A 19,188-nucleotide genomic window follows, 5' to 3' on the forward strand; every position below is an offset into this window, starting at 1 on the left:
CCAGCCCAGCCCAGCTCAGCCCTGCTTTCTTCCCAGGAAGCTCTGACCCTCTTCCCAGCACCCTGCTTAACCTTCCTCCCTTCCTTCCCAGACAGGGTGGGCTGAGGCCTGAGGATGGGTGGGAGATATGCTGGCCAAGCGTTCTGGAGATGAAGCCAGGGGTACCCAGGAGGTGGTGCACAGAGGTGAACCAGACCCCCAAAATGGCCCCCAACAAGGGAAACAGAGCAGACTGAAAGAGCTGGAGATGGAGGGCGGTGGGGGACCTGCAGAGCATCTCTAGCTTCTGTGTGGCTCTGCCAGGGCTTTCCACAGGACCCTTCTGCCCTGGCCATTCCCCACCTCCTTATCATCACAGCATTGCTCCTTCATCTCATGAAGGTAGAGACTCCTCCCAGCACCAGCTCTGCAGGGCAGGTCTGCTCTGGGTGCTCAGAAATACTCGGATAGCAGGTGATGGTGACTGAGGACCCACCTCGTGCCAGGCATTGCACTGTGTGGCTTGTCGTGGTTTACTCCTCACCGGAGCCCAGCGAAGTGAATCCTCACATGCCCATTACAAACACTGCATGCAGAGCCAGCCAGGGCTACCACTGGGACTAGCTTTGGAGTCTGGGTGAGTAAGAGCCCCAGCTCGACACCACAAGAACTGACTGCAGAGACTTTGCTTCTAAGATGCTTAATCTCTTGGTCAAAAGAAGAGTGGGGTACTGTGTGTGTTTGCCACGTTCAGAAAGCGGGGTGGTTGCCTTGGAAACGAGTGTGCAGTGCAGAGGCCAGGACCTCCCCTGCACTCCTGTGTTCCCGTTTACCTGGCCAAAGCCCAATGTAAGAAGTGCACTCACTGAACATCTGTAAGGCGATATACATGTGTTCACCACATCCCATGTGCCTTAAATACACTGTCCTAGGTGATTACACAGGTACTAAGTGCAGCCCTTAGGAATAACTAAAGAATCAGACAAACCTGCCACTTCATCACGAAGTCTCAGATTCCCCATAAGAAAAGGGTTCTTGCAGAGATGAAGCCAGGCAGCATTCAGCCCGGTCCCTTAGACTAGGCAGGGTTCCTGTGACACATGCCCACTGTGCAGATCTGGCCGTGTACGTTCATGTGCATGACCATTTCATCAGTGTCTCCTCTCCCACTAGTGTGCAAAGCAGCTCACTTTTGCATCCGCAGCCCCTAGCACGACACACAGAAGGTGCTCACTAAAAGATGGAAAGTGAACAGAGAAAACACCACGCCGCAGCTGTGAATTCTGATGAACGGAATTGTTAGGGACACTGTATTAAATAAATGATTCTAAAGGTGCAGATTTCAGGTGCTGAGACACATATTTTGGGCTCAGGTCCTTTTGGTTTTCCGAATCTTCCTGTTCAGATAGCTGCCAGCTTGTTTCACACCCACGATCTTTTACTGTTTCTTCTGCTGTGTTAGCATCATCTCACGCCTCTCTTAAATGAAAACTTTAAGACTTTCAAGGACATCAGAAGCCACTTATCTCAGTAGTTTGGGTTGCACGGCATCATTAGTGGTTAAAAATAGTGTCACTCTTGTGAAATAGCCCTGTGACCACATACTGTATTTCCTGTCTTTGTATTAAATGTGGATATATGTTTAGGAAGATTCTCAAAAGCAGATTCTTTAGCAGTGGGGTCTTTTAACTTGCTGTTTTTGAACAAAGCTGCTTACTTCAGCCCCGACAGTCTCAGGAGAATGCCGTGACATCAGGTAGTGGTTTTGGACCTGGGATCTGCTTATTACTAAGTGCAGGCCAAGTGCAGAGCCACCGAGAACTTCACTGCCATTGTCACCAGGTTCCAGTCTATAGAACGTTCCCTTAATGAGGGCTAGTGACATTTATTACTGTCCCCTTTACTTAAAAAGGTGCTCAAAAGGAGCTAATTGTCACATAATGGCCCAGGAATAGCTCAGGCCGTCCCAGACTCCAGAGTCTGTGTCCCATCTTCCCACCAGTCCCTCTGCCCTTCCACCAACATGAGGCCTGATGTCCATTCCGCTCACCAGTGCTGCCATTGTTTCCAGGTCAGTTAGAAATGAGGGCTACAGCACATTGCTGCAGGATCTGTCTGGGGAGACTGGGTTTTTTGTTTTTTATTTTTTGGTGGCTGGCCGGTACAGGGATCTGAACCTGTGACCTCTGACCAACTAAGCTAACAGGCCAGCTGCGACTGGGTTTTAAATGTGGATCACCAGCAGGCTCACAGAGTTTGAACACCTGCTCTGTGGAGGACAATGTGAGTTACAGGCCCTCTCCCACCCGGGCGCTGTGACGAGCCCCTATTTAGAGGACAGTCTACCAAAATGAAAACGCACAGGGAATGTGGCCCAGTAATCTCTCTTCTAGGAATGTATCCTACAGAATTTATATATGTAGATATAGACATAGACATGGATATGGATATGGACATAGACATAGACATAGACATAGACATAGACATGGATATGGATATGGATATAGATATGGATATAGATATAGATATAGACATAGACATGGATATAGATATGGATATAGATACAGATATATAAGAGCATTCACTGAAACATGGATGGAACAGCAAAAGGGTGGAAATAACCTAAATGTCAAAGAGAGGACTGATTAAAAAAGTCACGGAATATATCCATAAAGTGGTGTGCCATATAAGGAATAAAAAATGAGGCCACATCTACGTGTGTTGATAGGAAACAATATCTGAGCTATATCACTAGGCAAAAAGAACAAAGGGGTAGACAAAGAGATATGGACTTCTGGTCAAGATGGTGGAATAGACGGCCCCCAGCATCACTCTCTCCCATAAATCAACCAATTTACAACTATAAAAAAAGCAATGACAGCCAAGCTGGGGCCACTAGAGCTCAGGGGAAGAGGAGGAGAGACCTATGGAGTTCATGAAGGTGGGAGAAGCCATGATGAGAGAAAGAACTACTGTGACCATTTCAAGCCCTGGCTGCATCCAGGCTGGAGCTGCTGAGCACATAGAGCAGGAGGTGGCAAAAGCTGCAACTGTGCCTTTTGGATGAAGTTGCTTAGAGGCAGCAAAGTAGAAGAGGGTCTTGGTGGCTCCCAGGCTAGCAAGACCACTAATAGGATTCCCGTGGACCCACATAGGAATGAGGAGCCATAACAGCTGAAAAAAAGGAGCCATTCAGAGGCCAGTGAGTCATCGCAAGGAACTAGAGCACAGCCCATCCCATGGGAAGTGTTTAGAGCATGGGTGGTGGGGGAGACAGGCCCACCGGGGGAATACTGGGGCACAGCAAGGACAGCTGATCTGCTCCCAAATCAGCACAGGACCACTCAGAAGAGACTGGTCAGGAATATAGAATCTCATGGGGTGCAGTCTGATGAGAAGACTCAGGCCCAGACCATAGTTTCTATACAGGTGCACTGGATTTCACTAGGCCCAAAAGTACCTATAAAGTCAACCATTAAAACCTGAGCTTCACAAAAAGCTTTCCCCAGGGAATCTGCAGCAAGGCAGCAATTTAGCTCAACCACAGGGCTCAAGTACTGGTCCCTATAGGAAGTTCCCCCACTTTAGAAGTAAGCAAAGGACAACAAATTAGAGTTTAAGTGGTGGGAACAGCAAATAATACAACACAGAACTGAAAGAAAAACAAAGTACCCACAACCAGAGACAAAGTTTGATATTAACTAGTAAAGGTCTCATTTCACCAAAGAACACCTATAACACCTAGAAGGACTGCAAGTCCCCTCTGGGGTGGTGGGGGGTCAAGGCCTCGGACATGCTCCCCAGACACCTGCAACCAGCCCAGCGCCGACCACTGAGCTCCTTCAGGAAGCACCCCAGGCTCTCAGAGCTGGGGTGGTGGGTGGCCTCAGCCACGCCCCCTAACACCTGCAACCAGCTCAGCAACGACCACCAAGCTGCAGCAAGAAGGGCCCCTGGTTCCTGAGCTGGGGTCGTGGGGGATGAGGGCTTTTGCCACACCCCCCTGACATCTACACCCAGCCCAGTAATGACCAAGCCACCTCTAGAAGCCCCCTGGTCTTCCCTGTGGGAATGAGGGGGGTGCCACAGGCCTCAATTCCTCCTCCTACTTCCACCTTCTGTCCCATTTCCTTCCCCTTTCCCCTCTCCCCCTCCCTCTCAACTGCTCTGCAACAGCAGCATAGAATGTAAAAAAATAATATTAAAAAAAAAAGAAATAGAGATACGGTGTGTCACCATTTGTGTAAAAAGGTGGAGTACACGTGTGTGTGGGGGTGGTGTACATGCATACGCACCCCCCTCAAGCAGAGTAGGAGGCCGTAAGTGCCAGCATGCATGAGCTATGCAGTGCCGGGCTCTTGTGGAGCCAGCAGTGAGTGGCATATAAGGGTCTGCTCAGTGGGCACTGCAGAGTAGCAGCCTCCACCAACAGGGCCAAAGGCCCCTGGGCATGAGGCCATGTCACAGTCCCTGGTAACCAGGAGGGGGTGCTGGTAGACACTAGCCAAGGTTTTAGACAGGGCCCAAGGCCCCATGTGGAACTAGAGCACAAGCCCAGCCTGGGAAGGGCGGGAAGTCATCATCTGGAAGAATACAGTGGCTGGGGGAAAGCAGGTCTCGACGTTAGTGGGCTGGGAGAAGACAGGGAGTGGGCTGAAGGGATACGTAGGCCACCCTTGCCAAGTTCAAGGCTCACGTTCCTCTGATGTTGCACTGCCCAATACACCAGTCACACTAGCCACATGTGGCTATTTAAATTGAAACCAACATTAAAAAAACTAAAAATTCAGTTCATCAAAGGACCTTTTGCGTTCTTACAAAATTTAAATTTCTCTCCTGACCCTTTTAAATTTATTTTTTACTATTTATTTATTTATTTTTGCTGGCCAGTACAGGGAATGAACCCCGGGCCTTGGTATTATCAGCACCGCGCTCTAACCAACCCTTTTCTGTTCTTTAATCTTTTTCTTATTTATCATTTTTTACTTCTTCACTTAGGCTTGCTTTTTTCTGCATTTACCCCGTGTTTATATTGTGGTTTTCATCCAGTCACTGGCCTACCCGTTTCACTGCTTCCAAAGATCACTAGACTGGGCCAGTGATATCCACCCCAGTGTTCCAAACATGAGCGGTGTGTCCCTGGACTTTAGTTTCCACATCTTCAAAATCGGGAGGTTGACATAGTTCATTTTTAGGATCTTGTTTTAGCTCTAGCAAACAAATGATTGAGTTAATTCCAGAACAACAGCTTTATTCCATTATATAATATATATACTACTAGATCAAAGAACTAATTTATCAAAATATGTGCAAGCTAATATATGGTGTGTATGGATTAATACAAAGCTAGTGTACTGACGATATACTCATGGCTCATCTATCAAATGTGAATATTCTGTAACTATCAAATTTTAAATTTGACAAGAGGACTGATGCAAGACTGTGGAGTGTTTGAAGAGTAAATTTCTGTTAGATACAAGCTTTACATAGATTAAGAACAATTACCAGCTACAGCAACAATTATTTCGGACCCCTTGCTTGGTGTCCCGCCTGCCACGGGCCTCACCGAGCACAGGCAGTGGTCAGCGAGCCGCGGCGCCAGGCCCTGCTGCACGGTCAGTGTCTCTTCCCGCGGGCTGCTTCTGCCGGGCACTGGGGAGTCTCCTCTCTGGAGGGTTGGGCCGTCTCCATCTCAGAGAGAGACTCAAGGCCGGCTTCTCAGAAAGCCATTACTTTTTCTTTTTCTCTTTCTTTCCTTTCTTTTCTTTCTTCCCTTTATTCCTTTCTGTGCCACCTCCCGTTAATGCCAAGGCTCGCTTTCTACCCATAGGGGTTTTGGCATACCAGTTCTGAAATAAAATAGATATTTAGGAAAAGATCAAAATGACATAAATTCACTGGAATGCTCTTAAAAATAAAGCCTGCCAAGCAGGGAAGAGGCAAGCAGCCATTGCACTTTGGGCATTTAATGTCATGTTTAACACAAACTCTTTCTTAATGGGTTTTCCAACCTGTATTTCTGCATGATTTATAACTTCCACCTCGAGGAGTTAAGTTTTGGATAATCACAGGCTAAATCTACCCAACAATCCTTCCCAATCAAGTCACCTATTTTCCTGGGCATCTTACTGTGTCCGGAGGGTGTGAGTTTTCTTCGTAATGTGAATGGCCCCCATGGTTCACAAGTGGCCACCAGTCCAGCTTCTAGAATACTCTGAGACTGTTGAAAATGTGGCAGAAATCATGGAGTCAAAACACTACCAAAGTGCTTAGTGATTGTAACTGGCCCTGTGATGGTATTTTTCTCCACATTTGCATTTTATTTGAAACCTCAGAAACATCTGGTTTGAAACTTCACAGTCGTAATATTTCATTGACTGACTATACTACACATTATTTATTAGTTCTCCTATTAACAGACATAAAAGTCATTTTTAATTCTTTGTTATTATGAACAGTGTTGAAGTTCACAATTTTTACATGTCTCCTTGTATACCTGTGACAGAACTTCTCTTGGGCATATACACAGAAGTAGAATTCCTGGGCTGTGGGGAATGGGCACCTTCCACTCACCCGATATTGCCCAAGTGCTCTGTGTGGTGCTGTGAGTGAGAAACGATCGCAGTCTTTGTATGTCTGTATTTCCTCCTGTCTCTTGGATTCTAGTTTAGCTGGATATAAGTAGACAGTTATCTTCCTCAGTACTTTACAGACATTATCTCATTGTCTTCTGGCATCTATTTTCAAGGGGAAGTCTGATTTCCCAATTGTTTCTTTGTAGGTAATCTGGTAGCTTTTCCGACTAGCTTATTATCTTGTTTTTTAGGTTCCCAATGATGTGTCTAGGTGTGGATTTGTTCTTATGTGTTCTAATGGCTACTTGGAGTTTATTTTAAATCTGATAACTCATGTCTTTAATTCAGGAAAATTCTCAGCAAGTGTTTCTTAAAACAATTGTTCCTCTGTTATTTCTGGTATTCTTTTCTTTTAGAACTTCTATTAGCTGAATGTCAGTATCTTCCATAAATCTCTGCTTTCATGCTTTTTTCTTTTATTAAAGTTTTTTTAAAAATTGTAGTAAAACATATATAACAAAGATTGCCATTTTAAGCATTTTAAAACATGTAGTGTGTGGAGTCAATGACATTCATAGTGCTGTGTAAGCACTACCTCTATCTACTTCCAAGCTTTTTCATCATTCTAAGCCTACACTCTGTACCCATTAAGCAGTAACTTCTAATTATTCCTTTCCCCCTGTTCCTGGTAACCTCTAACCTATTTCTGTCTCTGAAAAATTTTTTCTTTTTCTTTTTTTCTTAATTGACCCATGATAATTGTATGTGTTTATGGAGTACAACGTGATGCTTGGATACATTTATACACTGTGTGATGAGCCTATCAGGGCATTTAGCATATACACCACCTCGAACATCTGTCTTCTCTTTGTGTTGGGAACATTCAGCATCTTAACTGGCTACTTGAAGTTCTACGGTCATTTGCTGTTGACCGTAGTCTCCCTATATTGCTATAGATCTTACTCTTCTTACCTCTCTACTATTTTCTAGCTGTTGACCACCCTCCCCCTGCCCTTACAAGTCTCTAGTAACCACCACTCTACTCTTTACTTCTATGAGATCTTTTTAAGCTTCCACACGTGAGTGAGAACACATGGTAATTCTCTTTCTGTGCCTGGCTTATTAAACTTAACATAATTCTCTCCAAGCTCATCCATGTTGTTGCAAATGGCAGAATTTCATTCTTTTTTTATGATTTTGTAGTATTTCATTATGAATATATACCACATTTTCTTTATCCAATCATCTCTTGATGGACATTTAAGTTATTTCTCGTATTCTTTCCTTTTAGAACTTCTATTAGTTGAATGTCAGTGTCTTTCAACCAATCTTTCATAAACCTTTACTTTAATGAATTTTATCTTATGGTTTTTCTGTGATGATTTCTGGGGTTATTCCCCAGGATATTTTCCAGTTCACGAATTGCTCTTTGACCATATCTGGTTTAAGAGTTCATATCTCTTTTATTTTCTTGCCATTTGATGTTAATTATATATTTTTTCATTTCTAACCTTTATTTTTATAATTTTTTCATAACGATCTCTTCTTATGCCCTTTTGGTCTGTCTTTGTTTCAAAACCTAGTGTACATTTCTAATGGAAGTCATACTTTCATTTATTTTTCTTGAACATCTTAATTATATTAATTTAAACATTTTTTCAGATTGTACTTAGCATTAGATTTCTTAAAATGTTTTGAGATTTTGATCTTCAGATTCCTTTTGAGGGGGAAGTTCTGTTTTGGTCTTTATCTCTCTCCTTTCTCTTCCCCCTTTAGCAGTTCTGAGGTTGCTTCTACAAGGTCTTCTAAACCCAAATACATAACCAGGTTTCATAATGTCATTTTATCTTCTGTGACTCTTAACTCTCTTTGTTTTCTGTTCTCTATTTTTCTCTATGCTCCATTCTTGGCAATTTTCTTTGCTCCCCTTTCCGGTTCTTTTATTTTCTCTTTAGTTGTGTCTAATTCACAGATAACCCATTCATTGAGTTTTTAACTTTAATGACTATATTTTTTCACTATCATAAGTTCTACTTGGTTCTTTTTCAAATTTGCCTGTTTTCTCCCCTATAATGTTTCTGGTGTTTAATAATTTAAACATACTTATTTTGTTGTCTCTTTTAGAATGTTTTATTATCTCAAGTTCTTAGTGGTACTCATTCTGTTATTTGTATCTGCTGACTCTCCCCCTGGTAAATTATTTCCTTGCAGCTCATGATTTTTTTATTTTATGAGTTCATCTTTAGCAAGAGTAGTGTTTCCTGTAGGAGTCCTATGTACCCTGACTTGGACAAAGTTCCATACAGAGTGGTTTTTACATTTGCTTTTGATGTGACTTCAGGAGTTTTAATGATACCATATTATTTTTTTGAAATATATTAATATTTCGAAAGCCTATGTCATATACATCAAGGTTTCAAATTTATATACTACCTCCATGGTACCAGAATCCCAAGTTAAAATACTAATATATTTATAATTGGTGCTGGGATTCTGGCACCACTGAAGATTATAAATTTGGAACCTTGATGTGCATGGCATAGGCCTTGGTTTTGATTTCTTGTGGAACACCTTTGTTCTCCATCCAGAGCCCTGAGAAGATCACAAGTTCCATGAAGCTTCTTTGTTGCAGCCTATTAAGTGTCCCAGACTCATGTGGTTCCAGCATTTTATCTTACATGCAGCTACGGATGCCTTTGTGTTTGGATTTTATACTCCCCTAGGCCACCAACACATTATCTCATATGGTTGTTCCTGTCTTTGAGATTTACCTTTGCTTCTGGCACTTGGGGATTTCCTCTTCCTTCTTTTAGCCTAGATTCTGTTTTTTAATGTAAGATGAGTTGGTCAAGTTCTTAAAGCGATGAACTCTTAACTTATTGAGACATAGTATAGAATATAGTTAATAAAATTGACTTGAGAATGAGGTATGAATTTCAGCTCTGTTGCTTTTTAGCTGTGTGATCTGCAATGGAGTTACTTTGCCTCTTGCATTGCTTTTTTCTTATTGCCACTATGGAAAATTACCACAAATTTAGAGGCTTAAAACAGCACATTTATTATCTTACAGTTCTGTAGGTGAGACATCTGAAATGGGCTAAAATCTAGGTGTCTGCAGGGCTGTGTTCCTTTGTGGATGCTCTAGGGGAGGATCTGTTCCCTTGCCTTTTGCAGCTTCCAGAGACCACCTGCTTTTCTGGCTTGTGGTCCCTACTCCATATTCAGGCTAGCAACGTTCGGCAACTTGAAGTACCAATGAGTCCTTCTCAAGCTGCTATCTCTCTGGTTCTCTCTTCCGATTCCCTCTTCCACTTTTTATCATTACATGGACACACTAGGATAATTTAGGATAATCTATCTTAAGTTCAGCTGATTAGCATCCTTACTCTACCTGCTACCTTAATTCCCCTTTGCCATCTAACCTAACATATTTACAGGTTCTAGGGGTTAGGACGTAGACATCTTTGAGGGGCGATTATTCTGCCCACCACACCTCTCTATGACTCAGTGTCCTCATTTACAAAATAGGGGGGTTGTGAGGTCTGAATGAGTTAATACAGTGGCTGGTATGTAATAAACAGCCAGTAAGTACTAGCTAACGTTATCATGATTGTCATCAACATCATTAAATATTTTCTCCATCATGCCAATGGAGGAGGGAAGAATGTGTTTGCAGAATCTGCAAGATCTTAGTCTGACACATTGTCAGAAGCACAATTAGGTAAAAGTTTTTCATGGCAAACACAATAGGCCAGATTATGAGCAACTACAGCAATGGTGTCACATAATTCGGAGTGTGACAGTGTCATTCCATTATCCATCTGCTCAATAAATGTCCTATTAAACAAATTTCTTGAACACCTACTTGGGGCCAGGCACTGTGCCCAGCACTGGTGCTACAATAGAAGCAGAAATGGACCAGAGGTACTGGGTAACAGGGCCGGCCCGTGGCTCACTCCGGAGAGTGTGGTGCTGATGACACCGAGGCCACAGGTTTGGATCCCTATATAGGGATGGCCGGTTAGCTCACTTGGGAGAGTGTGGTGCTGATAACACCAAGTCAAGGGTTAAGATCCCCTTACCGGTCATCTTTCTTTAAAAAAAAAAAAAAGAGGTAAAAATGATTCAATTTTCCTTAAAAAAATTGGATAAACTGATCAAATACTCCAAGAACGGGTGTGAGAAGCATATGCACTCTCATCCCAGGTCATAAAATGGTAATATTTCCTCCTCTTGAAGGGTGTGATCAGACCTCAAACACCTAAAACACACGGAAAAGCTTCTGGAGATCACTTTGGAAGGTTAAAAACCCAGATAAGAGAAAGTGTAGATTTTAACATCCTAAATTTAATTCCTCAAAATGAGGAGGAAAATCAACACTTTAGAAAGAAGAAAAAATTGGGAATTTCAGAAGAGATTATGATATATCACTTGAAGAGGATAAATATTTGCAACTAATACAAACAAGAATTAAATAGTTAATAAGAATATTAATCCAAATGCTTGGCAAAAACTCAGCTGGAGTTGGAAGTATTTTTTTTTTTTTTCAGTTTTGCTAGAGCAGGGGTCAGCAAAACATTGCTGATGGGCCAAACTTGGCCTGTTGCCTGTTTTTGCAAATAGAATTTTCTTGGAACCCAGCCATGCCCATTCATTTACGTATGGTGTAGGGATGCGTTTGAACTCTGATGCAGAATTGAACAGTTGTGACAGAGACTGCATGGCTCTCAAAGCCTAAAATATTTACTGTCTGAACCTTTACAGAAAGTCTGCCAACCCCTGCGCTAGACCATTATTGCTGGAATAGTTATTATCACTATTTTTCACTTTACACTGAAGCATTAGGGGCAAACCAGGGAGAAAACAGTTTTTAGACTTGGTGGAAAAGTGATACGTTGTAGAGGGAAATTTTCCTAATCTTAAGCAGGCTCCCGGAAATAAGAGCCTTGAATGAGAGTTTCAATTCTCCTGGCGATCACACGACCAATGCTGTGGTGGCCTTCAATTGCAGGGACGTAATTTTCCTCACTTGCCTTCCTGGTTGGCCCAGGAAACTACCTTCAGGTACAGAAAGGAAACACACTGTATTCATTGCAACTTAAAGGACAGCCAGTAGCGTCTGAGCAGTGCCCTCTGGCTTGGCAGGCACCAGGGTGCTCTCCTTGTGTGTGCCTTGGACCAGCTACGTAACTCTCAGCAGCTTCGTGTCCTCCTATGGAAGAGGAAGTTGGAAGAGGTGATTCTCAAAGTTTCCTCTGGATCTAATAAATTCTGTGAGCATGTCGGAATTTATTCAAAGATATGGAAAACTAAATTTTGGTGAGTTCCCTTTTGGTTTCCTATTGAAAACGCACTGAAATATGAAAAATAAGGTGTACCATGGCATATATGGGACAAAAATAGCATGGCTTTGAAATATACTACTTAGGGGGTGGTTTTCTCTATGCAAAGCTTGTTCCATATGGAGTGAAAACCAGGAGAAGGGTGTGTGTGCGCACGTGTCTGCACATGCGTGTGTGCGTGCGTGCGTGCATGCGTGTGTGAATCCAGTGCTTTTAAAGCTGCTACTCAGTTCCTCAATTTGGCTGTTAATTTATAAGGTCATGGACCATGATTTTCCTATAATTTGAAAGACATTTTACTGCTGAGGCTCAAAAGATTTTGTGATTTAAAAATTTCATGTTTCCAAATTTAATTGTGTCAGAGTTCAAATTCATGAAAACCAGGAAAGCAGAGGGAGGAGGCTGTGTGATGGGTGTTTGCTGCAAAGATTTATCCCTCGAGGAGTTCGGCTTACCTTAAAGCTCTCTTCCTCCTCTTGATACACCGGATTCATGCTGCTCATCACTGCAATAAACTCGCCTGCGGTGAGTGGCTTACGACCCTGCTGCCAGAGCCTCTGGTCTGTGAGCACATCTTTCACCACTTCCACGATGTGTCCTTGGGTGAAGCCATCCGTGACCTTGGCCAGGCAACTGACGTTCAAGGCATTAGTAAGGACTCCTCCATTGCGCTGAATGATTTGTTTCCACAAAACTGTTATATCCAAGAAAGACACAGAGGACAAGGGTTAGCATGGAGCAGCAGAGCTTGTCCAGCTCTGCAAAGGTACATCTCATCACGAAAGGGGCAGGTGAGAAGCCTACTTCAGTTTATTTGTAATTCAAATGAGCAGGAAGCCAAATCACTAAATGCTGTCCTCTGGGGAATCTTGAACCATGAGACATACATATCAGTGGCTCTGAGGTGTGTAGATCCACAAGGCCCTTGTGAACTGACAAGGAAAAATTAGAACCACGGTCAGTATAGTTTTAGTGTGGTAATTATAAGCATGTTTACAAACTTTCAAAATTAGAAATCCACATAGGTCACTTCAAAAAGTTTGTGGAAAAATTGAGTTAAAAGATAATATGAATCTGGGCCGGCCCTGTGGCTCACTCAGACGAGTGCAGTGCTGGTAGTGCAGAGACCACGGGTTCGGATCCTATATAGGGATGGCCAGTGCGCTCACTGGCTGAGCGCGGTGCAGACAACACCATGCCAAGGGTCGCGATCCCCTTACTGGTCAAAACAAACAAACAAACAAACAAACAAACAAAAAAAGATAATATGGATCCTTTCATGAACTTTTAGAAGACCCCTTGTATATGGCATCTCTGTTCTTCAGAATATTATATTTTCTAAAGAGTTTGGATAAGTAGGAACCTAATATATATATATATATATATATTTAGCTATACGAGTATAGTTCATTTCCTACATTATTTCCATATCTGGAATTAGAAAGCAGATTCCATTTTCTATTAGCTACCATTAGTTCCATTTGGGTGTAAGACACTGTAGTATACACCGCATTGAATAAAGCAATTTGACCCTTACTGTCTACCCCCCAACAACTGCAGACATGCCCTAGTTGACTGGAATTCAACAGATGAGTGCCTGTTCTCTGGGTTAGGGGGACCTAGGGTAAATGAGAGATTTCTATTAGAACACGGGGATGTTGTGTAAATGAATTACAAAATAATTCTTGATGCTTAACATTAGAGATAGAATAAACTCCTGTACGGCACTTAAAGTAATATTACATTTGGAGAACTAAGTTCCTTCTGTGAAGAGAGCTTCAAGGGAAGTAAATGACATTTGCTGTAACTTATTGAATTGTATCCGGACAGTGATGGGGGGAACACGTCACAAGACCATCCGTCTCTGTGCCAGACATCAGTCTTGGCCCTGAGATGATCTGTTCAAACGTCTCTAAAGCATTTTGACTTTTTTGGAGGAATACTTGAAACAATTCTTTAAATATGACCATTACTGCATAATCTGAGTTATTTCTGGGTCTGTTAAATGACTACATAATCCAAATACATTGATCCAAAAATGGCTGAGAAAATAAAATGGTCTATTAAAGGGATAAAATGGCTGGGAATGTAACTATGACTCTTATCAGACAGTCCGGCTTTGCGCCATGAGTTATTCCAGCAATTCACCTGCACTGTCTCTTTGGTGGGGGGCGTGGCCCTGTGGCTGCGCTGAGTTGCTGGAAAGGGTAAATGTTGCTAAGGGTAAATGTCTGTTTTACAAGCTGAGGAAGGCAAGGCACCAAGGCTTTGGAGCCCTGCAGTGAGGCCAGCACGGTGCTGCAGGACTCCCCAACTGGCCTAAAGTATCATCTAGCCTCCAGATCCACTCTGCTACTGCCTTGGTGAATTGAGTTTGAGCCCAAATTAGTCTTATCTATAAAACAGGAGTGGAAAGAGTTACTTCTTAGGCTGGTGTGAGACGTAAGTGCAACAGTGTGTATTTTCTGAAGTTGTATTACTGCTGTCATTACAATTATTGTTATTAGTCATTCCATCTCACACCAATTTCCTAACTTTAATTATAACATCAATTATAAAAGATACGAAATAAACTACAGCATATTCCAAAGCACGTTTGTGTAAAGACAGATTGTAGCAGGTGTATCCTTTTTTAGAAAATTTAATACAATGTTTTATTTTATTTGTTTATAACATCACTACACAATGTAAACATTTCTTGTGGCCCTTTATCAACTTCTTCCTAATCCCCCTCCAACTCCCCCTTTCAAACCTCTGGTGGCCTCAGTTCCGTTCTCTCCTTTTGAAAGTTCAAGGAATTATTGTGATTGTTGTTTTTTCTTTTTCTGTTTATTTATTTTTTTGTTCAGCTCCCACTTATGAGTGAGGACATGAGGTATTTCTTTTTCTGTGCCTGGCTTATTTCACTTAACATAATTTTCTCTTAGTTCATCCATGTCACTGTGAATGGCAGAATTTCATTCCCTTCTATGGCAGAGCAGTATTCCATTGTGTATATGTAACACGTTTTCCTCATCCAGTCATCCATTGATGGACATGTAAGTTGGTTCCAACTCTTAGCTATTGTAAATAGATTTGTGATAAACATGGGAGTGCAGGTGTCCCTTTGACACGATGATTTCCATTCCTTCGGCTGTACACCCAGCAGCAGGATTGCTGGATCATATGGCAGTACTATTTGTAGTTGTTTGAGGAAACTCCATACCATGTTCCATAATGGCTGCACCAATTTACAGTCCAGCAGTGCAGGACGGTTCCTCTTTCTCCAAATCCTCACCAGCATTTGTTATTCTCTTTCTTTTTGATAATAGCCAGTCTAATTAGCATGAGATGATATTTCCATGTGGTTTTGATTCGCATTTCCCTGATACTTAGTGATGTTGAGCATATTTTCACATGTCTGTTGGCCTTTGAGAAATGTCAATATATCTTCCTTTGAAAAATGTCTATTCAGCTCCTTTGCCCATTTTAAAATCAGGTTACTTGTTTTTTTACTGTTAAGTTGTTTGCATTCCTTGTATATTCTGGATATTAATTCCCTTGTCAGATGCATGATGTGCAAATATTTTCTCCTATTCTTTAGGTTTTCTTTTTGCTCTGTTAACTGTTTTTCTTGCTGTGCAGAAGCCTTTTAGTTTGATGTAATCCCATTTGTTTATTTTTCCTTTGGTTGCCTGTGTTTTTGGTCTTATTCATAGTCTTTGCCCAGTCCTACCTCCCGAAGTGTTTCCCCTATGTTTTCTTTTAGTATTTTCATAGTTTCAGGTCTTACATATAAGTATTTAATCAATTTTGAGTTGATATTGGTATATGGTGAGAGGTACAGGTCTAGTTTCATTCTTCTCATATGAATGTCCAGTTTTCCCAGCACCAATTATCGAAGAGTCAGTCCTTTCCCCAATGTATGCTCCTGTTGCCCTTGTCAAATATCAGTTGGCTCTGAGTATGTGGATTTATTTCTGGGTTCTCTATTCTGTTCCATTGGTCTGAGTATCTGTTTTGATGCCAGTACCATGCTGTTTTGGTTACTATAGCTTTGTAGTATAATTTCAAGTCAGGTAGTGTAATGCTTTCTGCTTTATTATTATTATTATTGTTTGCTCAGGATTGCCTTGGATCTTTTGTTGTTCCATATGAATGTTAGAATTGTTTTTTTCTATTTCTGTGAAGAACATCATTGGTATTTTGATGGGAATTGCATGGAATCTGTAGATCACTTTGGGTAGTATGGACTTTTTCACAATGTTAATTCTTCCAATCCAAGAGCATGGAATGTCTTTCCATCTTTTTGTGTCCTCTTTAATTTCTTTCAACAGTGATTTGTAGTTCTCATTGTAGAGATCTTTCCCTTCCTTGGTTAAATTGATTCCTATTTTATTTTATTTTTTTGGTGACTATTGTAAATGGGCTTGCTTTCTTGATTTCTTTTTCTGCTAGTTGGACTATGAAAATGTTAGATTTTTGCATGTTGATTTTATATCCTGAAACTTTACTGAAATCATTTATCAGCACTAAAAGTTTTTTGGCAGAGTCCTTAGGTTTTTCTATATATGGGATCATTTCATCTGCAAATAGGATACTTTGCCTTCATCTTTTCCAATCTGGATGCCCTTTATTTCTTTCTCTTGCTTGACTGCTCTAGATAATACTTCCAATACTATGTTAAATAGCAGTGGTGAGAGTGGGCATCCTTGTTTTGTTCCTGTTCTTAAGGGAAAAACTTTCAGCATTTCCCCATTCAGGATGACATTGGCAGTTGGTTTGTCATATATGGCTTTCATTGTGTTGAGATACTTCTATACCTAATTTGCTGAGAGTCTTTATCATGAAGGGATGCTGAATTTTGTCAAATGCTTTTTCTGCATCTATTGAGATAATCGTATAGTTTTTGTCTTTGATTTTGTTGATGTGGTGAATCACACTTATTGACTTGCATGTGCTGAACCATACTTGCATTTCTGGGATGAATCCCACTTGATCACAGTGTATAATTCTTTTGATGTGTTGCTGTATGCTGTTTGTTAATATTTTGTTGAGGATTTCTGTGTCTATGTTCATCAGATATATTGGCCTATGGTTTTCTTTTTCTTTTTCTTTTTTGTTCTATCTTTATCTGGTTTTGATATCAGAGTGATGCTGGCTTCATAGAATGAGTTTGGAAGAATGGCCTCTGTTTCAATTCTTTGGAACAGTTTGAACAGAATTGGTATTAATTCCTCTTCAAAGGTTTGGTAGAATTCAGTAGTAAAGCCATCCAGGCCTGGGCTTTTCATTGTTGGGAGACTACTGATTGTTGCTTCAATCTTGTTGCTTGTTATTTGTCTGTTCAGGTTTTCTTCTTAGTTCAGCCTTGGTAGTTTATATGTGTCCCAAAACTTATCCATTTCCTCCAGGTTTTCAAATTTGTTGGCATACAGTTCTTTATAGCAGTCTCTAATGATTCTTTGTATTTCTGTGGTGTTGGTTGTAATGTCTCCTTTTTCATTTCTGATTTTATTTGGGTCCTCTCTCTTCTTTTTTGTAGTTAGCCTAGCTAATGGCTTATCTATTTTGTTTATCTTCTCAAAAAAACCACAACTTTTTGTTTCATTGATCTTAATTATTTCTTTCCATCTATTAATTTTGGGATTGGATTGTTCTTGTTTTTCTAGTTCTTTGAGGTGTAGCATTAGGTTGCTTAGTTAAAATCTTTCCATTCTTTTGATGTAAGCATTTATTGCAATAAACTTCCCAGGTGAGGATTATCCTTATCTGAATATAACTGTTGTACAGTTAGCAGAAAATATAACCCATGATAACAACAACTAGACAACACCATCATTTGAGATCTGGGATGTTTTCTGTCCAATAAATGTTATAAATTAACGTCTGAAAAAGAGTACCAACAGGTTTGCATGGTGACTCTGGAAGCTGAGAACACATTTGTGGGAGATTCACAGCTGAGGCCCCTAAAGCTGAAGACCCAGTAGTTTCCCCAGGCTGGGAGCTCAGAACAGCTTCAGCCTTGGGCATGCGTAGGCAAAATTCCTACCAGTGGCAGGAAGTGGAATCATCAGTGGGCAAGCAGTGAGGGCCAAGTGCTCCCCAATATCCAACTCTCTCCCTCACCTCCCTGTTAAGCTATGACAGTCATGGCCCTGACAGTTTCCAGCCCTGATCATTTGACCTTCCAACGGGAGTAATCTCTAAAGTAAAGATTCATCAATAATGGAATACAATTACTCTGGTATAATGTGTACATGTAAATATACTATTAGCCACTTAAAATATATGGTACTTGGTATTTACATAGAGTTTTGGCTGAGATTTCTCAAAATACCTAAATCCTTGATTAGTTTCCAAAGATCACCATTTTTTAAATGGAGGTGCAGTAAGAGAGTTCTGTGGGGCGGGCACAGCTATGGTGGGACTTGTTCACATGTCCACAGTCATCTTAATATCCAGAGAATAGGAAAGAGAACAAGGCTTGACTTCCTGTTTGCGGTCGATGAGCTCAATTTACTTGGTTTTAAAAGAATAGCTTCTATTGCTTTTACAAAGCCACCAACTCATGAATTCTTGACACTTGAAAAGCTGCTCTGGGGCCTAAGGAGGTGTCAGGTGTGGAGTCAGTCACAGCATGGGGGGCTCAGTTGAGATGGGAGCACTGGAGCCACCAACACGCTGCAGAGTCTGGCCCAGGAGCTCAGGTGGGTACAATCACACAAACCTTGGGGACTGGCAATGGGTGTGTTGGCAAGGACCCATGCCAGGGTCTCACAATGCCAAAGGCAGCAGAGGTGCTCGCTGGGCCCAGCGCTGTGTTTTACTTTCTTCTCTTGGATGCAAAATGCTTCTTGCTTCTTCAGACAAATCTACATTCTCTTTCCCATCTTTAGACTGAAAAGAATCTGGTCTTCAGCTTCCCTTCATCTGCTTTTGACACTCCCAATTGATTTCTTTCTGGCTAATGCTAAAGATGATGTCGTATCTTAACACTCACTTTTATTTGGGACTTTACAAAAGCAAGGAGGTGAATAATGTGATTTGGGTGGACTACTGACCCTCTGAAGCCTAGAATCCCAGAAAAATCTGGAGACATATATACACTGGACTCATCGACCAGGTGGGGCCTGTGATGAATTGGGTTATTAGCGAAACAGACTCTAGGGAAGAGAGGCAAGAGGAGGGAAGCATTAGGAATGTGGAGAGAAGGAAGCCCAGGGACATTTCTGGGCACTAGACATGGCATTAATCAACCTGGGGGTGGATTTTCTTTGCAGAGACAGCTTGATTTGGGGGCCAGGAAGTAG

The 19,188-nt window shown here is 41.6% G+C and overlaps 1 protein-coding gene across 3 annotated transcripts in view; it reads right to left on the minus strand.

Moving 5' to 3' along the window:
• Positions 1 to 5,708: 5,708 nt before the first annotated feature.
• Positions 5,709 to 19,188, minus strand: part of IQCA1 (IQ motif containing with AAA domain 1) — a 165,060-nt gene continuing 151,580 nt past the window's right edge. For all 3 annotated transcript variants that reach the window (XM_063115154.1, XM_063115147.1, XM_063115137.1), the window contains 2 exons: positions 12,352 to 12,590; positions 5,709 to 5,828 (listed from right to left, as the gene is read on the minus strand). In XM_063115154.1, the coding sequence (XP_062971224.1) occupies positions 5,709 to 5,828; positions 12,352 to 12,590 (359 nt within the window). The remainder of the gene's footprint in view (positions 5,829 to 12,351; positions 12,591 to 19,188) is intronic.

Source organism: Cynocephalus volans, chromosome 1 (assembly GCF_027409185.1).
Source record: "Cynocephalus volans isolate mCynVol1 chromosome 1, mCynVol1.pri, whole genome shotgun sequence".
NCBI classification, from domain to species: Eukaryota; Metazoa; Chordata; class Mammalia; order Dermoptera; family Cynocephalidae; genus Cynocephalus; species Cynocephalus volans.